The sequence below is a fragment of the Aristolochia californica genome, unplaced genomic scaffold, assembly GCF_029961685.1.
Source record: "Aristolochia californica isolate CCGP_79_NKW_82.1479 unplaced genomic scaffold, dmAriCali1.0.hap1 SCAF_9, whole genome shotgun sequence".
Classification (NCBI taxonomy): domain Eukaryota; kingdom Viridiplantae; phylum Streptophyta; class Magnoliopsida; order Piperales; family Aristolochiaceae; genus Aristolochia; species Aristolochia californica.
The window spans coordinates 361203-384477 of record NW_027182290.1 but is presented as its reverse complement, the minus strand read 5'-3'; the positions used below and the strand labels follow the sequence as shown (position 1 = coordinate 384477).

The window sequence follows — 23275 nt, the reverse complement described above, 5'->3', positions numbered from 1 at the left end:
TTTTTTAGCGAGTTAATACTCGTACGTACTGTCCACGTGTACGTATAACCCGTGTTTCCCGGGCCCGTTTTAAATCTGTTGCTTGACCATCGGCCTTCCGTTGCGTCATTTTCCTTGCCACCGTTTTGCTATTTTCTCCTTTTTCCTCTCTCCGTCTCCAATTCTCGTCACGGATTTCTCAGATCGAGCATGGTAGGATCTCGTGACGTGGCATGCCATGTCATTTGATCTCTTCGCCATTTCTTTCCCGTTCTTCTCTTCCTGTTCTTCGGTCCTCTCTGCTTCCTTTCTTCTTCCGTCTCTTTTCCGTTTTTTTTCTTTTTTTTCTTTTTTGGTTTCTCTCTTTCTCTCCTTTTCTGTTTTGTTTCCCTCTCTTTCGGAGTCTGATCCTCGTTTCTATTTCGTTCTTCAATTAATTCCTTTACGTCTCCATCTACTTCTCATTTCATTTTCGCCGGGGATCCGATTTTATTAAAACGGTTTGATGCATTCGAATATATAAGCGTCCGATAGATGGTTACGGTGAAATGCATGGGGGTCGTGTGCCCTGGTGAAAAATGTTAATGTATGATCAGTTTTTTTTCTTACTTTTTCAGATTTCTCTGTCTTGGTCAGATTGAGATATATTGGGGAAGTGAATCTGCTCTCAGAGCATCGTAAAGGCTAAAATCTCGTTCCAAAGATCAAGCTAAAGAAAAGAAGACTCTTTCTGGTTCTGATTTCTGGAAGAGAGGAAAGGGAAACGGAGAGGAAGACGACAAGAAGATTTAGGTGACGTGGCTTAACGTTATAACAATCACGAAAACAGCCAGGTCAAGCTTATTAGAGTAACTTGCACCTTACAAGTGAAGCTCGCTTTTTTTTCCTGCGGATGTGTTTGATGTGCATTATTGGAATTTGGATGCATTCTAGTCCTTTAACGGTTCGGAACTTGTACCCGCTTGGACGTGTTCCTGTGATATGATTCAGTATCAGAGATGGTTTCACGAAATGCAGAGTTACCTCAGGTGGGCACTAGTTCAGTCATTTGCTGTTACCGATTGATTTCTGAGGTCTAAGTTTTTAAGTTGCACTTTGTTCTAGAATTTTTGGTCCTTCCTTTTCGTACGATTCTTTAGAAGTTGTTTTTCATTGCATTCAGGGAGATGGTGGTATGATCTCTGCAACCTCCTTTGCAGCTGATCAACTGCGCTCGCGTGCAGGAAATGATACGGTAATTTTTTGCTCAATTTACGTAAAAATAATTTTGTCTCTTCGGAAGTGCTAATTTTTCATTAACCTCTTAGTAATATGCATTGTTTTACTGCTATGGTTTCATCGGTTATGTTGTTTAAATATTTGAACTTTCGTGGAACTGTATGTGGCCTGGCCGATGGTTTTGTGGGAAGTCTCACACAAAAAAAATGGCTTAAAAATCCGAGTTCTTCTAACCGCGACAATGAGAATACTATTATGGAGAGACCGGACGCATATGTGTTCGGCTTATATTACAAAGGGTATGTTATCAAAGAGTGAAGATGCAACATAAGGTGTTGCAAATTTCAACCCTGATATTCTTATTGACAGCAAATAGCATCAGGCTTTGACATTCGTTATGTTTAGGTATGCCGTTAAAAAAATGACTGTAGCTATTTAGATATGCAGAGTCTGTTTTTACATTTATAAAATGCATCAGCTTGTGAATACTCCTGTTATTTGTAGTTTACTGGCTCATGAGAACAATCTCTGAGGAATGTATGCTCTTCTTTTTGGTTTTTTGTTTTGGTTTGGAGGGAGGGAGGGAGGGGCAGGGGTGTAATTAAACAGACATGTGCATTTCCAAGCCTTACCTGTTTGTATCAGGCTACATTGTTCCCTTTAGACAACATTCTTAGTTCAGATGTCTTTTTGTCTTTCCTTGTTTGTTTTCCATTACCAGCATCTCTCCTTCGTCCCTTAAGTTTGCAATGAAATTGGAAACACTCATATTACGGAAGTAGGAGATTAGCGAATGGTGTCTAGCTGGTTTAGTTAAGATTCATGCCAATGGTTAGAAAAGTTTACTATAGTTATTCTCTGAAAGAGATTTCCAAGATGGTATGCCTACACATGGAGCGGTAATTCACAATCATATTTGTTCTGATCAGACCAATTCACAATGAATACAAAATATGGTTAAAGTATGTGATTCCACCAAGAATATTTCATTCACTTTTCATGGTTACCTAACTTTTAGGTTTCCCTAATGACACTATGCTCCTCCAGATTGAAGATAAGAAGTGAAAGTTCAATCATGACTCCTTACATTTGAATTTGACATTCTATGATAGGGTGCACGATGTTGTGACTCCTTGACGCCTGAGATGGCGGCCACCATATCAAAGCCACTGTTCAAAGTCCTGGAACAACTCTGTAGTTCAGCCAGAGGTGCTTGAATATGACTACAGAAGGAAAAATGAAATCTGAAAGGTACCAATGTGGAAGATACTGTTTTGCACATGTCTGGAATGGAGTTCATTGGATTTCAGAAAACAATCAAAGTTGGCCCAGGAATAATGGTGAACCCTTGAGGCTATTGAACCCCGAGCATATCCACCCTTGCAATTCAATCATGACTACGGATGTGGTGAACTTCTATGTTGAACAACTTATCAGTTGCATATGATGTCTTTGAAAGCTGATTATTTGCTCTGTGACCGAACTTGTCTTTCTAGAAGTTAGATGATATGCAATGTTGGTGTGAGTGAGGGCTCTTGCCATCAGAAAAAAAATTGGAAGTTTTTATTTTGACATCTGTTTATGAGATCATTTAGATACAAGTAGAGATGTACGTAATGACTAAAACAATGTTTTGATGGACAGATTGATCTAAAACATACAGTCTAAATCCTTTCTCAAGAAAGAGCATCAAGGTTTTCTAGATGTGGATAAAAATATATAGATACCCTTGTTCTTTGGTGCAGCCTGTTAGTCAATTCCTAATGGAGATGTCTAGTGTCATTGTTTTGGATTCGTCTCCAGAGCAGATAGCAAATGAACCTTGGTTTGCCCTATCACTGATATGTATTGAGTGTCAGGCAAAATGTTTTGGATTTTGAAAAGGTTAAGACTGTGCTTGTTGGCACTATCAATCTGATGCTGTCATAGTTTCGTGGTTTCTTCTGATATGGTACCCTATTCCATGGCATCAACTATAGAACAGAACATCCAATCTTTGGAAAGAATTGCTGTGCTGATTAATTGAATTTTGGATGGATTGCTTTGCCCATCTCTGAAAAGTGTGGCATATTACATGTGGACAGATTTTGGCTTGAAGAAACAACTGGTCTCTGCAAAACCCATCAAGAGGCACTAGCGAAGAGTTTCTAGGGGTTTTTGAAATATAGTTTTTTTCATTTCTCAATTCATGGTTATGAGAAATTGGAAGTGAGATAGAAACTGTACCAGTGTAACTGAATTGAGGAGTGTCTGAGAGGTAAGGCAGCTCAATGTGAAGTTTTCTGTTATATTTGACTAGTATGCAAGTTGAATTTTGTCTATGCTTCTCTAGGAAAATCAGGTTTGACTGATAGATAATAGGAATGAAGTTTGGTTGCACTATCCTCTTGAGATGCGGTACTTGCATCTCAAACTATTTTGGGTGTCTTTGTTGTAAAGGTGATCTTATGGTTGAAGGAGACAATAATGCAATCTGGTAGGTTTCTTAACATGAGGTTTTGCACTATGGTATTTCTAGGCTTCAGGTGTTATGCGTGTGTTCACCAACAGTGGGAAAATGCCAAATAATGCTATCAGGTAGATTGCTAAGAATAGCCATGCCAATGGCATGTCATTGATTTACTTCTTTCTCATAATGAAATATATTTCTCATCACGTTCCAAAGAAAAATAACATGTCAAGGATATTTTGAAAAATTAAATATTTTATTCTGATTTATGTATAGTCTGTTCTAGTGTTTGATGAAAGTTTTACACTGGTTAGGAATCTGATAAATCCTTCCTTTACAGGCTTGCACAGTAGTTAATGCTAACTATGGTGAGAGAAAGTAGGGACAAAACTCTGATATTCTTGATTTTAGTTTGAAGTGTAAAATTTAACTATCTCTAAAAACATCGCTTCTTGAAAGTTATGGTCATAGCTTCTAATTGGTCCTACGGTTTCTGGCTGTTGCCTGTACTGTTGTCCATCACGATAATGCCAACATGTGTAAAACTTTGTGTTGACTTTTTTAGCTTTACTTTGTGAATTGTTTCCTCCTAGTACTCAATTATTTGATAGCTGAGATATTTGGCAGGTCTTCAAAAGTGGGCCATTATTTATATCATCTAAAGGTGTGTGCTACTTTTGGATTCACTTATTTGAAATTATTTAGTTTGTGCATCTCTAGCTCTCATTGTGTATGGTAGCCAAATAATATTATACCCTATTTGTTTGGTGTTAATCAAGTCAATATGTTTCAGCTTTGAACATCATTTAATCGAAACTGTGCATGGATATGCAGCACTGGGATGGACATCATGGAAGAAACGCTGGTTTATTCTCACGCGCACATCGTTGGTTTTCTTTAGAAGTGATCCAGTAAGGATTGTTATATTTCTTGAGCTTTATTTTTGGGTTCTTTCTTCCTATATTTCTTGGCTTTTATTGCTCTGTCTTTGGGTTTGGATTGGGATTTTCATATTGACTAATATTTTTTTATCTTTATCATGGTCTTAAAGTTTGTTCCCTCTGAAAAATATCATGTAATACAACATGGAAACATCTTGGTTTTCCCCTTATTCCTGCCCTTGCCGTAGATTCACCTGGAATTCAACATGTTTCAGTAGGTTTAGGTAATTTGATGGTTTAGTAACCACGATTTTGTAACCATCAAGATGAGGCTGTGATCTACATCAGTATGATATTGACCATTATTTGATGGGTCGGATCATGCTATTCTTGTCCTCAACTCATGAACAAACATGACCAGGAAAATTAAATCATCTAGAGAATTGGCTTCTTCATTTTACAGTTTGTTTTCTGTGTTTGTATGGTGAGGTATCAAATGTTTGTTTTGCGTTTCAGAATGCTCTTCCCCAGAAAGGAAGTGAGGTTAATCTAACTCTTGGTGGAATCGATCTCAACAGCTCAGGAAGGTGGATATTTGTTATCTGCATTTTGTCCAAGCCAGCTATTCTTCCAATTTGACTCTCTTAATATAGTCATCCATGCTTACATCAGTTTAGGAACTATTTTTACATGTAACTTTTGCAGTGTGATTGTTAGAGCAGATAAAAAGCTTTTGACAGTCCTCTTCCCTGATGGTCGCAATGGACGAGCTTTCACACTCAAGGTTTACTCTTTTTTCTTCTTTTTTTAATTTTTTTTTCTCATCATTATTTTTTTCTTTTTTGTGAGTGATTCTTTAACATGAATAAAGATATGTGGGGGGAGAGGAAAGCCCTCAAGCCCCAAGGGGGATAGAATCCCCAACAGAAATACATGATCTAGAAACACCTAATTTAGCTGACCTATCTGTAATATGATTAGCCGATCTTAAGATGTGATTCCAAGAAACAACAATATCTGAGCACAAATGAAGAATCTCATCATAATACTGCTGAAGGTACCAAGCAGGAATGGAGAAACGAGAAAGCCATGAAATAACTGTAAAGGAATCTCCTCCAATCATGGGGGTGCTAAAAAGAATTTGAATTTCAAGCTGTATGCCTTTAAAAGGAGCTCTGATTTTAGTTTCAACTGCATCACATCTATCAATCGGGCCCTCATAAGAAAATTTAGTCTCTCCATTATAATCCCTAATGTCACCACTTATACTGACAGACCCAAGATTACCTAAAAACTTCCATCAAAGTTTAACTTGAGATATCCAATTAGTGGAGGCTCCCAACTGCCTATAGATGGAGGAGAAGATGTTTTCAATGAAACTTGACAAAGTCAGACCAATTCCTTCTAATTACTGAGATGGGAAAAGAAGTGAAGACCCTGAAAGAGTAAGCACAAGAGAGAATTGGATGAATTTGATTTCTATGAGAATCGAATGAATTCGATTTCTATGCCTTTCATTTGGATCACATGGAAGAGAAACTACTGAAAAATACTTAAAACTTTCTTCCTTCTATTCAAAATGGACCAGAAACATGCTGAGGAACAAACTCCTATGCTGATCTTGGGAAGCAAGTAGAACCTTCATACTTTCTTAAAATGAAAATCCAAACTTGCCTTTATGAACAATGAAGAAGAATGTGATTAGCATGTTCTTCCATTTCCCCACAAAATTTGGATAAACTATTAATCACCACTTGCCCTTGTTTTGCTAACTCCTCACAAGTCAAAAGCTTCCCATGGGCTGTTGACCATATAAAATGTATACCTTTGGGGGCCTTGTAATTTCCAAACAAAAAAATTAAGGATAGTTATTGTGATAGGAAATAGCCAAATGATTATAGGGTGGTGCTGATGTAGATGTCAGAGGATTCTAGATTCCAAATAGAAATGTCTGATCCATCTCCTTTTATGAAAACAGAATCTAGTCACTGCAACAATCGCCTCAATTCTGTTACTTCAGCATCTAAAGAAGACCTACAGAAGTTTAAGCATCAATCTCTTACTATATGGTTTTCCACTGTAGAGTTAGCAATCATAACATTCTTATCCCTCACCAGACCAAATAATCTAGGCAATTTAAAAGCAAGAAACTACACCTTCAACTGGGGGTGCACCCAAAATTTTAACAATAGGCCAGCTTGAACATGAAATCTAGTATGATGCTGAAATGCTCCTTTTAATCTGCACATACCTTTACATAAATAGGAAAAAAATTGAAAAATAGAATCAGGAGATAACCACTGGGAGGATTCAACATTATATTTGCAGCAAATTACCTCCTCCAAAGAGTATCATTTCAGACATAAACCTTGTAAAGTTGGGTCCAAGGCCCATCCCAAAATGACTAGCCAACTTAGGAAACCTCTTTCCCAACTTATAAACTCCAGATCTTTGTACTCACTAATCCATGTGAGACTATTCCTTAACACTCCCCTCACGTGTAGGCCCTCTTTTGTGGCTCTACAAGTGGATAATTTAGGTGCAGGCCCTCCTTTGTGGCTCTACAAGTAGTTAATTTTAGGTGTAGGCCCGTAGCTCTACAAGTGGATAGTCTAAGCGTAGACCTTCTTTTGTGGCTCTACAAGTGGATAGTTTTAGGTGTAGGGCCTTCTTTTGTGGGTTCACAAGTGGATAGTTTAGGTGTAGGCCCACATATGAGTACCTGCTCTGATACCAAGTAAAGTTGGGTCTAAGACCCATCCCAAAATGACTAGCCAACTTAGGAAACCTCTTTCCCAACTAATAAACTCAAGATCTTTGTACTCACTAATTTAACAAACCTCCATAACCATTTTGAACAAAGAGCTCATCTTTTCCAGCTATTCTTTAAGGTCAAGGCCTCCTGCTTTCTCTCTTTGATTAACATTTTCCCATTTTACCAAAGCATATCATATGCTCCCCAACACTAAATTTTTTTGTTGAATCTTTTTCATACAGCAACAACACTTGCAGGACATAGAACAAGAGAAAAGAAATAATTGGGAATCTCAGATAAAACTGATTTGACTGAAATTAGTCACCCAGCTAGAGATATATATTTCTGGATAGATTTTTTTCTATTCTTTCAACCACTTTCTCTGATATGCTTTGACAGGGTTTTCCTATCATAATTACTTTTGAGTTCCTATTTCTCTGGTTTATATTTTCACAGTTTTTTTTGAGGTTATGCTTGTCAACAATTGAAAAGATATTCTCTTTGCTTGTATTTATGAAATACATCCAAGTACGATATTCATCTTTCCTTGTATCAGGCCGAAACTTCAGAGGACTTGTATGAGTGGAAAACTGCTCTTGAAAATGCTTTGGCTCAAGCACCTAATGCAATGCTTGTTATGGGTCAGACTGGAATTTTACGAAATGATGTGGCTGATGCAGTGGAAGGAACTTCAGATCAATGTGTGCTCCTCAAAACTATAAATGTTTCAAATTTACTGTTTAAAATTCTCTTCCTGAAAGTTCTCTTTACATAAGCAACTTGGAATTTGTTTCTAGTAGATAGAATAGCTTCAGAAAAGTCACTTGTTCACTAGTTAAAATATCTTCATAACTGATTCTTAACTGCGTATTAAATCACTCCACTGAGGCTATATTTATTTTTTGCTTAGCAATCTGTCCACCCTAGATGTCCACATTTTTGTTCCTCATGATCTTGTGCTTGTCTGGGTTCTCTTTAACATGGGATTGTTGTTGTAGGGCATAAGAGGCCAGTAAAGTCTTTGGTTGTCGGTAGGCCTATTTTACTTGCTCTGGAGGATATTGATGGTAGCCCATCTTTCTTGGAGAAAGCTCTGAGATTTATTGAAGAATGTGGTATAATCCTTCCCAAGAATGTTATCTGTTAAATATTAGCTGCTAACCTTTTTTGGTTTTACGTTCTTTTAAGCTGTCCTCAATATTTTTTGGCTAGGAATCAAAGTAGAAGGGATCTTGCGGCAAGCTGCAGATGTTGAAGAGGTTAAGCGTCGTGTTAGGGAATACGAGCAAGGTTTTTCTTCTTTTCCCTTAGGATTTCCTCCCTTTTCAAATTATTTTTTCACCTTGTCAAAGCACTCATTTTTGCTAAGTTTATCTGTCATTCTTTGTATGATTTGACTTCACTGCCCAAGAACTTATATATGTTTGAGAATATTGGTAATCAGTATGTTTGACTGTTTTGAGTAAACTGTATTTTGTGTTATATTGCAAAATAACTTCTATATGTAGCCCTAAGATAATATAATGTATATGTTCAGGAAAAGATGAATTTTCTCCAGATGACGATGCTCATGTTGTTGCAGATTGTATTAAGGTATTCTTTTCCTTCTTATCACTTGTCAATGAACGGCAAACTTATCTTATTATTTCAAAGTTTCATGATTTTTTTATTTTTTTATTTGCCAGCATATTCTTCGAGAGTTGCCAACATCTCCAGTCCCTGCAGCATGTTGCACTGCATTGTTGGAAGCATTTAGTAAGTCTTTCTTTTAAGCCATGTGTGTGTGACTATAGTAGTTGTTTAAGTTCTCTTGTTTTCAGCTTAGATGTTAAGCTTCATGTTTAGGTGTAATTAAATTAGAGCCACAAAACATAAGGAGAGATGGAAATATCTGGGTTATTTTTGAAAAAAAAGAGCAAAAGAGGTCTTATATACGCATGATGTAGTTCATGACTACCTTTGAGCAGTGAGCGAAGTAAACTGAACTATACATAATAAATATGTGTTTATGAAGCTGTTCACATTTTCATTTGTACGCTTCATGTTTGTTTTGCAACTGCGATTAATTTGTTATGCATGTTGTCCCTGCACTCTACTCTTATTATGATGGTATGGATCCATTAATAGTTGAAGGCCATTAATGATGTTTTCTAGGATCTGAACGAGCTTTAAGAATCAATGCAATGCGTTCTGTCGTGTTTGATAAATTTCCTGAGCCTAATCGGCGACTACTTCAGAGGTACTTGACATATAAGTTTCTCTCTCTCTCTCTCTTTCTCTCTCTCCCTTTCTCCTCTCTGTACATTAAATATCTGTTGTTGTCTAAGCTGTTGTGAACCTGATCAGATGCATAATTGAGGTCATGTATCCCAAACTCAGGTGGTACATTCATAATTTGGCATTTTTATGCATTTTTTTGGACACGATTCTATGAATTTTGGGGGTTTGTCTAGAAATTTCACAAGCTATTGTCTAAGCTGTTGTGTACCTGATCAGATGGATAATTGAGGTCACATATCCTAGACTCGGGTGCTATATTCATAATTTGTCATTTTTGGATCCCACAAGACTAGGAATTTTTGAAGATTATCTAAAAATTTCACAAGGTAGTTCTTCCAAAGGTCCAATCTATTGGTTTTTTGCTTTGGTAAATGGTCACCTAGTCGTAAATATATGTTGTTATCTAATCTGTTGTGTTCCTGATTAGATGGATAATTGGGGTCATGTATCAACTCAGATGGTAGATCCCTAATTTGGCATTTTGATGCAAATTTGGACTGACAAAAATTTAGTAATCTTGAAGGATAATTTAGAACTTTCACTAGCTAGGTCTTTTAAAAGTCCAAACTATTGGTTTTGTTGGTTGGCAAAAAAGTCACCTAGTCTATAGGACTGCGTGCTCCACATCTTTGGATAGACGTTGAGAGTTGTTATGTGTGGGAGAGTAACCCCACATTGGTTTGGATTGAAGAGATCTTATGCTTATTAATATAAAAGGAGCCTCCCAACTTTGTCTAGTCATTTTGGGAGAAACTAGCCAAACCTTTAGCGATGGTATCAAAGCTGACCTAAACCCATGTTTATCTCCTATGTGCCTTTCGTGCATGTTTTATTTGGGTTGAGTTTCTGTTCTTGTCTTGTGCCACATTGTTTGGTTAAACATGGCTCTGAAGGAGAGTGTTGTTAGGTAAAACCTCACCTAGGCTTTTCATTTCTAGGAAGTTGTTTGGAGTGGGACTTAGTGCGTGGGAGAATAGTCTCACAATATTTGGGCTTGAAGAGATCCTAATGCTTATTAGTTGGGAAGAGACCTTTCAACTTTGGCTAGTAAGTTTGGGAGGAACCAGCTCAGCTTTCATCAGCTGCATCATTTAATTACCCAGTTGGTACTTACTAATGACTATTGTAAGAAAATATAGAATCAGGGGTATTTTTGTCATTACTCATGTATATGATTTCTATTGGCTAGGAAGGTCATTGATTTGATACATCATTCTTATTATGTTTTTTGTTTCTTTTTTGGCTTTATTTGGCTGTATTCAGCAGACGCATGTATTAAGGGCAATGTTATCCTTTTAGTTGTCTTTTTCACTTAAGTGATATATTAAAGAGAATAGGGATTGAACTGATCCCGAATGGTTGCTGCTCTCCAAGCAGCCTTCTTCTCCCTCTAATCTCATTTTTATGTCTTCTTCTCTTCTCTTTACTTCTTTATTATACAATTTACGTATTATCAAAGTGAAAAATTCAACCTTAGGAAGTTCTACACTAATCTCTGTTCTCCTTTTATAAAGACAATAACGTCTACTGGGAGGATTTCTATAGATCTGTGATCTGCTCTTCTGAGTGCATAAAGGTGTCAAGTCTTTCCCTTTTCGTTGTGCCATAACCACTTGGTTGATGGCTTGTATTGCCTATTGAACAGTTTTTATGTGTTATTGTGCTCCCAAAGGTTTTCTTCTTTCTCTTCTTAGATCTAGAGCAGATTCAGATCTGCGTAGACTTGTCTAAGTTTGTGTGATGCTATTGCTGTATAATTATTTGGAAGGGTTGAACCATTTTAGGTCACAAATCGATTTTGATCGTAGTTGAAGTTTTGGATTTGATTTCTAGGATTTGTGACATATACCCTAAGGTCAATATCTGAGTGTGGGCCCACCTAAACATGCACAAGTTGTGTTTTGAAATTAAGTGTATTTCTGGACTGTTCTTGATGTGTTTGGTTATTGGCTGTTGTCTTCTCTAGTTGTGGTAGAAATGGCCGATGTTTGGGAGGTTATTACTTCAACCAATCCCTTTGGAAATTCTTAGAGCAAAGACTCCAATTCTATTTAAATTACTTCATTGAAATTAAATGGGAGGATTTATCCAAAGTGCATGATTTGTATGCCAAGTATTTCAGCATGCAACAAGGTAACTGTTCTGTTACCAACTACTTTACTAAGATGTCAGGTGTCATCTAGGAGATTGGTGTATTTTATCCTTTAGTTACATATGAAAATCAGCTCAGAAAAGAAAAGAGTTAGATTCAAGTAGGACACTTCCTTTTCTTTATCAAAAAAAAAGTAGGATAGTTCCTAGAAGGACTAGGACTGGAGTATGATGCAATCTAGGCACAAAATTTGGCAGATGATGAAGTGATCACTCTTGAGAAGGTATTTAATCGGGTTGTTCGAGCTGAAAGTGCAGTAGTTAACAAAGGTGAGAAGGAAACTAAGACAAGTGAAGCTACAACACTTAATCTCAATTCTGCGTCCACTAGATTTGACATCCCTAGAGGACGTGGAGGGGGTGGAAGAGGTTGTGGTGTAGACAATTCAAATTGTGGTCATGGATGTGATGATAAGGTGATAGGAGATTTGTCAACTGTGGAAGAAATACTCATTTTTCAACCAAGTACTGGGATAAATTTGGAAAACTAGCATGGGCCAACTCTGTGTGATTGAAGGTGAGAAAGTTTCCACTAATTAGACTCAAGGAAAAATCCACAGTTACTTCAGTGGCCGATTCAATTGACGTTCACATCATCATCCCCTACACCACAAGACAATTCAAATTGTGGTCATGGATGTGATGATAAGGTGATAGGAGATTTGTCAACTGTGGAAGAAATACTCATTTTTCAACCAAGTACTGGGATAAATTTGGAAAACTAGCATGGGCCAACTCTGTGTGATTGAAGGTGAGAAAGTTTCCACTAATTAGACTCAAGGAAAAATCCACAGTTACTTCAGTGGCCGATTCAATTGACGTTCACATCATCATCCCCTACACCACAAGACAACATCTCTTCTTCCATTGCTAGTGTCACCATGGCAAACTCAGGTATGATTGTACTACGTGTGTCATCTAGTCTCTCATGGATCATTGATTTCGAAGCATCCACATATATGCAAGTATGCCCACCTCGTTCTCATTTGTATTTCCTACACAATCATATCAAACTGTCATCTTAGCCAATGAGTCCATCATATCAACCTATCCCACACATGTTATTGTCTCATGTCTTACTTGTTCCAAAATTTCTCGTTAATCTCTTGTTGGTAAGTAATATTACTAACTCTTTGCATTGTTCTGTAACTTTTTACTCCACATCTTGCATTTTTCAAGATTTGTAGATGAAGAAGACAATTGGTTCCCAACATGACAAAGGTGGGCTCTACTTTCTGGATGGTGTATATATGCGTCACCATATTTATGGCACCTGCACTTGGGACAAACATCTCTTGCTAAGCTATGTCACTTCCTTCCTTCCTTGCTGTTTGATCTATCTTCAAGTGTGAATCTTGTCACTTTGGAAGCATCATATAGCTAGCTTTCCAGCCAAATCTAGTTGAAGTTCCAACCTTTTTGAATTATTTCACTTTAATATATGTGGTCCATGTTGAGTCCCAAATATCTTTGGTTTCAAATGCTGTGTCCTTTATTGATAATTTTAGTAGAGTCTTAGGGGTTTCTCTCCTTTAGGAAAAATCAAAAGTCTTTGATGTATTTAAATTTTTTTTTAATGAAATAAACCCCAATTTGGGGCTTCCATTCCCATCTTTCATACAAATAATGGTTGGAGTTTCTTAACCAAAAGTTCTACCATTTTTGTAATTTGCATGGAATTATACATCAAACTTTGTGTGTATACAATAGGGGTTGTTGAAAGAAAGAATAGGCATCTACTTGAGATTACACACACCTTGTTATTTTAGATGCGTATTTCTGTCTTTTGTGGGGTGATGCAATTTTAACCTCTTGGTATTTGATTGATCGTATGTCATCTTCTGTTCTATGGTGTATTCTCATCCAAGTGTTAGAACCTCAATGCAGAGTATTTAATGTATGTCTTAGAGTGTTTGGTTTCACATGTTTCATTCATTTACTTAGTAATACTAGTAACAAATTGTTCCTTCACTGTATCAAATGTATTTTTTTGGGTTACTCACACTATCAGAAGGGATACAAATGCTACAATCCTATTACAAGGAAAACTTATATTTTTGTCGATGGTACATTGTTTGAGAGTACACATTACTTTGCATCATCTTTTGAGTCTCCATTGATTGTATTGAGCCATTTGAAGAGAGTTCAGTTTTCGACAATCCAGTTCTTATAGCTGTTATGGATATTTCAAGTGCAGGTGCCACACTTATGCATCCACCACCATCACCTTCGAAATCACTGCAAGTGTATCAATGATGTTGTGTTCATTAACAAGAGTCTCCTTCTCTAGTCCAGCCTTCACATTCTTCATCTACAGATCTTTAGTTTCTCCAATTCAGAGCAAAAATGTCCAACATCAAAATATGTGTCCTTAGATTTTTTTTCACTGTCCTATAAATCCTTTATCTTATCCATGTCCACTTCTTTTGTTCCTCACATGGTGCAAGATACCTTAGCATTACCTAAGTGGAAACAAGCTCTGGATGAGGAGATGAAAGCAAGGTCTCTAGGGGTACATGGACACTTTGTAACCCACTTGAAGGTGTTGCTATTGTAGGTTGTCGGTGGGTGTATCCTTTCCTGTTGTGATCTTCCTATAAAGAAAGGTCAGTTCGTTATCGCTCTTCTATTCCCTATGAAAATAGGAAGGTGGGACTTCCCGTGTTAAATAAACTGCCCTGCCTTGAAGAAGGCAATTGACATGGACGATTACTATTAAGCAGAAACCGAGGCGCTCCTATAACTAGATATCAAAACCGTCTTTCTTTATGGTGGCTGAAGGATACACTGAGGCATATGGTATTAATATATTTGAGACATTCTCCCCATTTGTTCGTTTTACTTATGTCAGAATTTTATTCTCTGTGGCAATCAATAAAATGATGACCCTTACATTAACTAGATATCAAAACCGTCTTTCTTTATGGTGGTTTGCAGGAGGAAGTTTATATAGAAGAACCTCTTGGGTATGTTACTTAGGGGGAGACTGGAAAAGTGTGCAAATTGAAGAAGGCCATTTGTGGTCTAAAATAGAGTCCTATGGCTTGGTTTGAAGTCTCGCAAGGTGGTTATGAATTTTGGTCTCATAAGAAGCCATAATGATCATTCCATGTTTGTGTTGAGGAAACAATTTGGGGTTGTTGTTCTTGTTGTAAACATGTACGATATTGTGTTATCGGGAATGATCCTAAAGGGATTCAACAAGTAAAAGAATATTTCGCGAAACATTTTCAGACAAAAGATTTACTATAACTTGAAGCTAGAAAGGTACTATCCTATCTCTAAGGAAATACATTTTGGATATGTAAAAGAGTATGGTCTATTGGGTGCACTTCTAGTGAATACTCTTGTGGAAGTCAACACTAGTCTTAATGATGACTAGAGACCTGAGCTCAAGGATAGGACACAATATAGGCCCCTAGTGGTTAAGTTGATTTACGCCATTGTTACAAGGCTAGGCATATCATTTGCAATGGGAGCTATTAGACAATTTATAGAGAATGCATGCAAAATACACTTAGAAGCTACTTGTAAAATTTTGGAATATTTGAAAGGAACTTGTGGGGTTTATTATCCGCTCTCCATGGAAAGATTGATGTGTTAGGATAGTTAGAAGTTGATTATGCAGGAGTCAAAATAGATAGGAGGTCTATGATAGGGTATTGCTGCTTTGTTGGGGGTAACTTGATTAGTTGGAAGAGTAAGAAACAAAATGTAATAGCCAGATCTAGTGTCGAGGCAGAGTATAGAGTGATTGAACATATAGTGAGTGAGCTCATTTGGGTAAAATCAGTTTTTGTTGAGCTAGGAGTTCACATTACATACCCTATGGTTATGAATTGTGATAATCAAGCAACAATTTTAATAGCTAGCAATCAAGTCTTCCATGAGAGGACAAAACATATCGACATAGGCTACCATTTTATCACAGATGTTGAAATGTAAGGGAAGATTACTACACAATATGTGAAATCATATGAAAAACTCCACCACACTTTAAAGAACCACTTGGAAGATGTGAGCATTTGGTGTATTGTGACAAGTTGGGATTGTTTGATATTTGTTCTAGTTTGAGGGGGAGTGTAAGAAAATATACAATTAGAGGTATTTTGATCATTACACATGTGTATTCATGATTTCTATTGGCTAGAAAGGTTCATGTATATTCATGATTTCTATTGGCTGGGAAGGTTGTAGGATACTGATACAATAATCTTTATTATGTTTTCTGTTTAATTTTGGCTTTATATGGCTTTATACAACAAACACATGTAGTAAGGGTAATCTGTCCTTTTAGTTGTCTTTTTCACTTAAGAGATATAATAAAGAGATTAGGGATTGAATTGATCCTGAATGGCTGCTGCTATCCATGCAGTCTTTTTCTCCCTCTTTTCTCCCTTTTATTTCTTCTTTTTCATACAACTCTACAACTATGATATGAGCCTGTGGTTGGTGAGCCATACACACTCTAGCGGTATAACATTGTCTGCATTTGTCTTTGACTGAATTTTTTTCTTTCTACATTTAGGGTTTATACCTAGTTCTTATTCAGTTGCATCTGACTATCGCATTTTCCTTCTATTTGACTTGTTTCAAATTCATGAGTTCAGGATTCTTAAAATGATGTGCACTATTGTTGCTCACAAATCTGAGAATCGGATGTCCACATCAGCTGTAGCAGCATGTATGGCTCCTTTACTTCTTCGCCCACTTCTGGCAGGTGACTGCCAGTTTGAGGATGATTTTCAGATGGGCGGGGATGGTTCTCTTCAACTCTTACAAGCAGCTGCAGCAGCTAACCATGCTCAAGCAATTATTATTACGTTACTAGAAGAGTACCATTACATTTTCTCAGTGAGTCTCTTGTTCTTTGCTTGAAACAATTAAAATTTCTGCTTTCTTTTTGATAGTTAATTTTGTGCTTATTAATATATCTTTATTATTGTTATTTCCATTCTTTGATTTCCTTTTCAACTAAGTTGGAGGTTTACTCCCAGGATGCATCCTATACATCTGAAATATACTCTGACTCAGAAGGTAGCTATAATGAGGATGAGGAATATACAGATGATGAAATACTAGAAGATGATGAATATGACGATCAAGATAATGATCTTTATTCTGACAGCGAGGATGATCCTGAGAGGCAAATGAGTGGGAGGTACAGTGGAAGCAGTGGAGATGAAGATACTGATTCAGAATATAGTAAGGTCTGTCTGTAGCTAGTAAATCTTATTCTATTTGGATTATTTGTTTCAGATTATTTCTGTCTGCCTTGCTTCTAGTGCTGTTGAGTCTATTTTAAATAATTGGTTCTAATGAAAAGCAAGATGATAGTGCCTCCATATCCAAAATTAGTCTCTAGTCCAAACTCATGAAGTCTCAACGGGTGGGCACCCCTGTTAGTATTGGATGTTTTTTTCTCTTCATGCACTTAGCCAGGGAGAAAAGTTTTATATCTCTACGATGATTACAATATCATTTTTCTCTGGGCATTTCTCTAATCAAGTCATTGTATTTTTACCTCTGTCATGAAAAATGACTTCTTTTTCCAAAGCAGGGATCTCACACCGACCAGTCTGCAAAGTGTCCTAAAATTGAAGAGTATTTTGAAGCCAATAAAAAATCTTCAGAGGAGAAAGATCCCCCAACTCATCTGGATGTTAAGGATTTTGAAGTTATTGATTTAGGCACTGAGAGTCCAGAACCTGTAAGGGATTTTGAACCTAATGAGAAACTGTCAACTGGAAAGGGTATATTTGCAGATAATGAGAAACCATTGGCAGAACAACATAATTGTGAAGCTAATGTGAAACGACTAGAAGAACTATATAACTCTGAATTTGAAGAGAAACCATTATCAGAGCAACATAGTTGTGGAGCTGATGATAACATTTTGATGGAGCATTATAATCTATTGGCTCAGGAAAATACTTCTTCCAGTAACACTCATTTGCAGAGTGTAACTGCTAAGTCTTCTTTGCCATTAGATGTTGTCTCTCCTGAACCCCTGGAGAACATCCAGGTCTCAGCAAGTACTACACATCAGTGCCATTCACAGAGTCAAGCTTCTTCCTCATTGGCAAGTTCTGAAGTTTGTGAAGCTTCAAATACTAAATCTTCTCTGAAAGCTCCACACTCAAAGGGACGAGGTCTGAATAAATCCTCCAGCATCAACAAATCCATAAAGAAGCCAAATGATGGAACCATTGCCAAGAAACCCGCTATATGGGGGCGTACTGCTGTGAGTGTTTTGAACTATTTTGTGTTTCGTCCCTCTCATATCACTGTCATTATTTGCTTAATTATAAGCTCCTAATATTTACAAGAAGTATATGTGTCAAGACTGTTGTATAATCATTTGCTTAAGCTATAATGTTAATGTATATGTTATGTGTTGGTTTTTTATTGACTATACCTATTCCTACTGAATTTGCAGGCAAAAAAGAATCTCTCAATGGAAGCGTTGGAGTTCCCTAGTGAAGATGAGTGAGTAATCTAACTGTGCTAGCCATGTTATAGATGTAACTCTATTTTAACATGAGTTTGAGCTGAAACATGGTTGTCTGAAGTTTTACAGAGCTATGCACATGTTGGAAAAGTATGGATGTCTCTAGAGAATTTCTTATGTTTATACCATGAGCATGGACAACGTTTTTAAGCTCAAATGTAGACAATCATGTTAGGTTTCAGAGGAACCAAAAGAGGGCATAAGTAATTGTACTTGTGCATGTAATCTGTCTATATAGCATTCATATCATATATGAAGTCTTACTGAAATTGTACTTGTTAGAAGAGAAGTTTTTTTTCAAAATCCATTTATTTTTCATAGACTTTTCAAAACTGTACTTGGTTGAAATTTAATGCACATGGTCATTGGTGAGCTACTGGGATGAAGTTTTTTCTGTTATGTAATCTGCATTTCATTAATTCTGTCAAACTAATTCATTTAATGTTATCTAGGGTTGTAATTCATAAACTTGAGATCAGTAAAGCAGACCTGGAAAAGAAAATCATGCTAGAGGTACAACAGTGAAAACTTCACTTGTAACCCGCTGTCTTTAGTTTCTCAGGGAGATTGACACACTTAAACATTTCTGGCTTTCCATGAACAGGCAGAAGAGAATGCTCTCCTACAAGAAAATCTGGAAAGACGCAGAAAAGCTTTACATGAACGCCGTTTGGCTCTTGAGGAGGAGGTACTGATAGACTAAACATTCTATATGTTTGTCTTATTGCATACTGCCAGAAAACTCCTAGTAGTTTTCTCTTGCCTGCTTGTGATTCAACATTTGGGAGTCCAAGTTGAAATACTTGTATTTTCGTGAAATGCATCAAATTTTCATCTCCCAGGAGGATAATGCCTCTTTTTTGCTTTCTTTGTAACCAATTCATTTTTTATATTGCCTAATATTTTTTCTTTAGTGTTTTCAGTTCTCGCAGTGGGTAGAGTCAGGTTCTTCTTAGCTGTAGAAGTCTATCTTCTTTATCATTTTTAAACAACTAAACGTCAGATCTGATGCTTTTAATACTTTCTGTTGTATGAATTTTTAAACCGATCAAACTTGTTTTTACATTTTGTGGCCCATATATTCTTGGTAGATAGATAAAAAAATAAAGAAATTATAGTGGTGCCCATGGGGCAACTTTTTTTTTTAAAGACATCCCTTTCCAAATTACCGTAATCTTTGTGTACTTGCCTAATTTAGAAACTAAATTATTCAGGAAAGCCGACTAGCAAAACTTGACACCTGGATTTGATTGTATTTCTGGTTTGCTTTCTTTTTGCTTGCTGCTAGTTTTCTCTTCTTATGGAGTAACTTCTCCTTTTTTGAAGCCTCTTTAATGAAATCTCATTTCTCATTTTTATAAAAAATTATTTAAAGAACACTTGACATCTGGATATATTCATTCCATAATATCTGTGGAAATGCTGGTGGATTTAATAATCACATATTTTTTGGTTGTTGTCTGATCTGTTTTAGGGCCATTGGATGATAAGCAACGATCCAGATTTTCCACAAAAACTAAAAATTGTTGCTCAAAGAATGCTAGATAAACTAGACTTTAAACTTCTTTCTAGGATTTGCTTAGTGAGATACACTATGTTCCCATAGGACAGGTCATACTTATTCAAATGGATGGTCCTTAAATAGAAGTAGATTCAATCTAGTGTCTAGGTTATCTAATATTACTCGGTGAAAATATTCTTAACTTGTAGCTGTCTGAACAGGTGGTTAGACTACAGGAACAGTTACAAAGAGAGAGAGATTTGGGAGCAGCCCTAAAGGCTGGTCTTGGCATACTCACCGGGCCTCCGCCTGATGCATCAAATGTTGAGACTAAGGTGCTGTTTGTAACATCTTGACAATCTTCTTACTGGTAAAATAGCATATTTAAACTCAGTAAATTTATCATTGTTCTGATAAAGACCAGGGCAAAGCTTGAGGAAGTTGCCGTGGCAGAAGCTGATGTGGCAAATCTGAAGGAGAAAGTTTCCGATCTTCATCAGCAACTTAATCAAGAGAGACAAAATAATGATAGCTCAAATGTTACGCACTGTGGCCAAGATGGACATATTTCCAAAGATGTGATGACCCAGTACGTTTTTGGTTTTCCTTCAATCCAGCAACTAAAGCAATTGTCATTCTGTTTGTCTTTCTTTAAATACTTCACCCACCTAAAAAGAGTATTATTGTTCACTACTAGGGAGAATTTATATACAATCAATGGTATAAAACTGAAGCAGTCTGCTATATCTTGAACTTTTAGTTAATGGTTTTATTTCCTATTAATGGACACTTACTTTGAATGTCCATCGTTAAACCTTATCAAATGCAGGAATCATGAAAATGATTTTGATTACCCACCAAAAAGTGAGGTATTTCTTGGCTCCATTCACTTGAATTGATTTGATGCTGTTCTTTTTTATTTTCTAGTCAGTGGATTAAATATTTTCTTCAACTACATGCAGGACATTCTACTAGGAGCAGATTGCAAGAATATTTTTGAACATGAGATACCATTTTCATCAAACATGGGACCAATAGAGAAACAGCAAAGAGTTAGCTCACAGGATTCCATACTCGCTGAACCCTATCTTGATCTGGCTAAGGAAAAGCTTCCTGCGTCAGTACATCAAACTTACTCGTTTGACACAAACTTGAATGGTCCAAGATCATCAGAACTTTCTGTTTCACCAACACACGAACAGTCCCAGCAACGACAATTTGAGCTTGCTGCTGGTCCAAAAATAACGGAAAATGCAAACTCTGCTGTTCCTACTGCTGATCCTTCAAATACAAGCAAATCCAAATCTGCTAACAATTTTGATACAAACAGCCCCAAATCTTTGGAACTTTCTGTTTCACTGAAACACAAACAGTCCCAACAGCAACAAGAAAGTGGGCTAGCAACTGATCCACCAAGTGTGGAAAAAGCAAAATATGCTGTTTGTGCTGATGATTCTTCAAGCACAAGCAAATCCAAATCTTCCGAGCCTACTACGGAGCTTTCAAATGTGAGCAACCTCAAATCCGCTGTTCTCACTTCCAATCCCTTAAGCGTGGACATTCTTAAATCTGCTGAAGACACTTCTGATCTTTCAAGTGTGAGCAGCACTAGTGATAATGAGCCAACTAGTGATCCTTCAAGTGTGAACAATCCCAAATCTGTTGAGCTCACGACTGTTTTTTTAAGTAAGAAGAATCTTAAATCTGCTGAAGACACTTCTAATCTTTCAAGTGTGAGCAGCACTAGTGTTGGCGAGCCGACTAGTGATCCTTTGAGGTTGAGCAATCCCAAATCTGCTGAGCATTCTATTGTTCTTTCAAGAAACAAGAATCTTATATCTTCTGAAGACACTTCTAATTTTTCAAGTGTGAGGAGCATTAGTGTTGCTGAGCCGACCAGTGATCCTTTGAGTTTGGACAATTCCAATTCTGCTGAGCTCACCACTGTTCTTTCAAGTAAGAAGAAGCTTAAATCTGTTGAAGACACTTCTGAGCTGTCAAGTGTGAGCGGCACTAGTTTTGTTGAGCTGACTAGTGACCCTTCGAATTTGAATAATCCCGAATCTGCCGAGCTAATGACTGTCCTATCAAGTAAGAAGAAGCTTAAATCTGCTGAAGACACGTCTGAGCTGTCAAGTGTGAGCAGCACTAGTTTTGTTGAGCTGATTAGTGACCCTTCGAATTTGAATAATCCCGAATCTGCCGAGCTTATGACTGTTCTATCAAGTAAGAAGAATCTTGAATCTGCTGAAGACACTTCTGATCTTTCAAGTGCGAGCCGCACTAGTGTTGCTGAGCTGAATAGTGATCCTTCGAGTTTGAACGATCCCAAATCTGCTAAGCTCACAACGGTTCTTTCAAGTAAGAAAAATTCCAAATCTGCTGAACTCACTGATGTTCTTTCAAGTAAGCAGGATTTGAAATCTGCTGTGTCTACAATTACTTCATTGATAGAGGAGTTGCCACCCAAGAACAATCAAACAGATCCATCGGGTGTTAAGGGTCCTGAATCCATAGTGCAAACTGTGAACAGCAGATCAGAAGATCAGAAAATTTCAACGAATGAAATGCAACCAAATGGAATGGCCCAAGATCAGCCATCTTCAACAAACAAGCTGCCACCAAAGAACAATCAAGCCGATTCATCAGGTGTTAATAGTCTTAAACAGACCACATATGATACAGAAAATGATCCACCATCATCTACAAACGAGCTGTCCCATGCGAGCTTGTCAAGTAATAGCAGCTGCACAAAATCAATGGAATGCCTTCCTGGTTCAACCAGTGACGGAAGTTTACCAGTAGTGCGTAATGCTTCCTCTGAAAAATCCACCGAGGCAAGTAAGAGCTTATCAAAGGAGCCATTGGCAGTTAAACCTGCAGTTGCTTCTAAAAAGTCCAGAGGTTCAAGTTCTCGCTTGTCCAATGATGACTCTTCAACAGTTGCAGCTGGTGCATCCAGTAAGAAGCCCGCAGGGAAGGAGGTAAATTTCGTTCTCCATTCTGCGATTCGGTTGCTTTTCAGTTGAGTTGGATTAAGTTGTTATTTTTTAAGTTGAGCAGTTTATTATTAGTTTATGAAATGGGGGGTTCTCTCTAATTATTGTGTTAGGGTAACTCATCCACAATGTTCCGCCTCACAAATCGCTTCAACTTAAAGAAAGACAGGCGTTCCAAATCAGTTGACCTTCAAAGTTTTGAGCCCCCGAGCGAGGCTCCAGTCCCAGATGTTCCAGTGCCACCTGCTCCTCCAAAGACCAACTCTTGATGGCAAAAGGGTCTGCATCTGTGAAGGCATCATAGTTCATGATTCCTTGCTGTGTAGTCATGAAGGTGATCTCCTACAATATTTTCCAGTGTTCAATGACCATATTTATTTAGTAATTTTGTTTAGGGTTTAAGTTGAGGAACGTGAAGCCTAGAGCAGCTTCTGGCTGCAGGGGAAGCTCGGTTGTGGGGGCTTACCTTGTACAGGTGACTTCTGACATCATTATTCTTCTCACCTTCTGCTTGCTTGGTTTTGGGTTTATAAAAGAAGCGACGAATTTGT

General features: G+C 37.3%; 1 protein-coding gene across 3 annotated transcripts; it reads left to right on the top strand.

The window, feature by feature from the left end:
* The first annotated feature begins 136 nt into the window (after nt 1–136).
* LOC137940039 (uncharacterized) lies at nt 137–23232 on the top strand. 3 transcript variants are annotated; one of them, XM_068784944.1, is made up of 23 exons: nt 137–1007; nt 1142–1213; nt 4274–4310; nt 4481–4557; nt 5044–5114; nt 5233–5311; nt 7839–7983; nt 8281–8397; nt 8495–8572; nt 8820–8875; nt 8968–9037; nt 9437–9521; nt 16324–16567; nt 16711–16923; nt 17640–17957; nt 18153–18202; nt 18677–18737; nt 18829–18912; nt 19947–20060; nt 20145–20314; nt 20555–20594; nt 20688–22709; nt 22838–23232. In XM_068784944.1, exons 1-23 carry the CDS (start codon nt 978–980, stop codon nt 22991–22993), a joined length of 4389 nt encoding a protein of 1462 aa, XP_068641045.1. In that variant the 5' UTR covers nt 137–977; the 3' UTR covers nt 22994–23232. The 3 variants fall into 3 exon arrangements, with proteins under 3 accessions (XP_068641045.1, XP_068641043.1, XP_068641046.1); XM_068784942.1 differs by having other exon boundaries at nt 17274–17957; XM_068784945.1 differs by lacking the exons at nt 137–1007; nt 1142–1213; nt 4274–4310; nt 4481–4557 and having other exon boundaries at nt 5069–5114; nt 5250–5311; nt 17274–17957.
* The last annotated feature ends 43 nt before the right edge of the window (nt 23233–23275 follow it).

What these genes read in the sequence shown, in the direction of transcription:
- LOC137940039 (XM_068784942.1), top strand. Translation starts at nt 978, where the DNA reads ATGGTTTCACGAAATGCAGAGTTACCTCAG. An exon ending in CGCGTGCAGGAAATGATACG is followed by an intron (nt 1,214 to 4,273) that starts GTAATTTTTTGC and finishes GATATTTGGCAG; the next exon opens with GTCTTCAAAAGTGGGCCATT. An exon ending in GAGATTTATTGAAGAATGTG is followed by an intron (nt 8,398 to 8,494) that starts GTATAATCCTTC and finishes TTTTTTGGCTAG; the next exon opens with GAATCAAAGTAGAAGGGATC.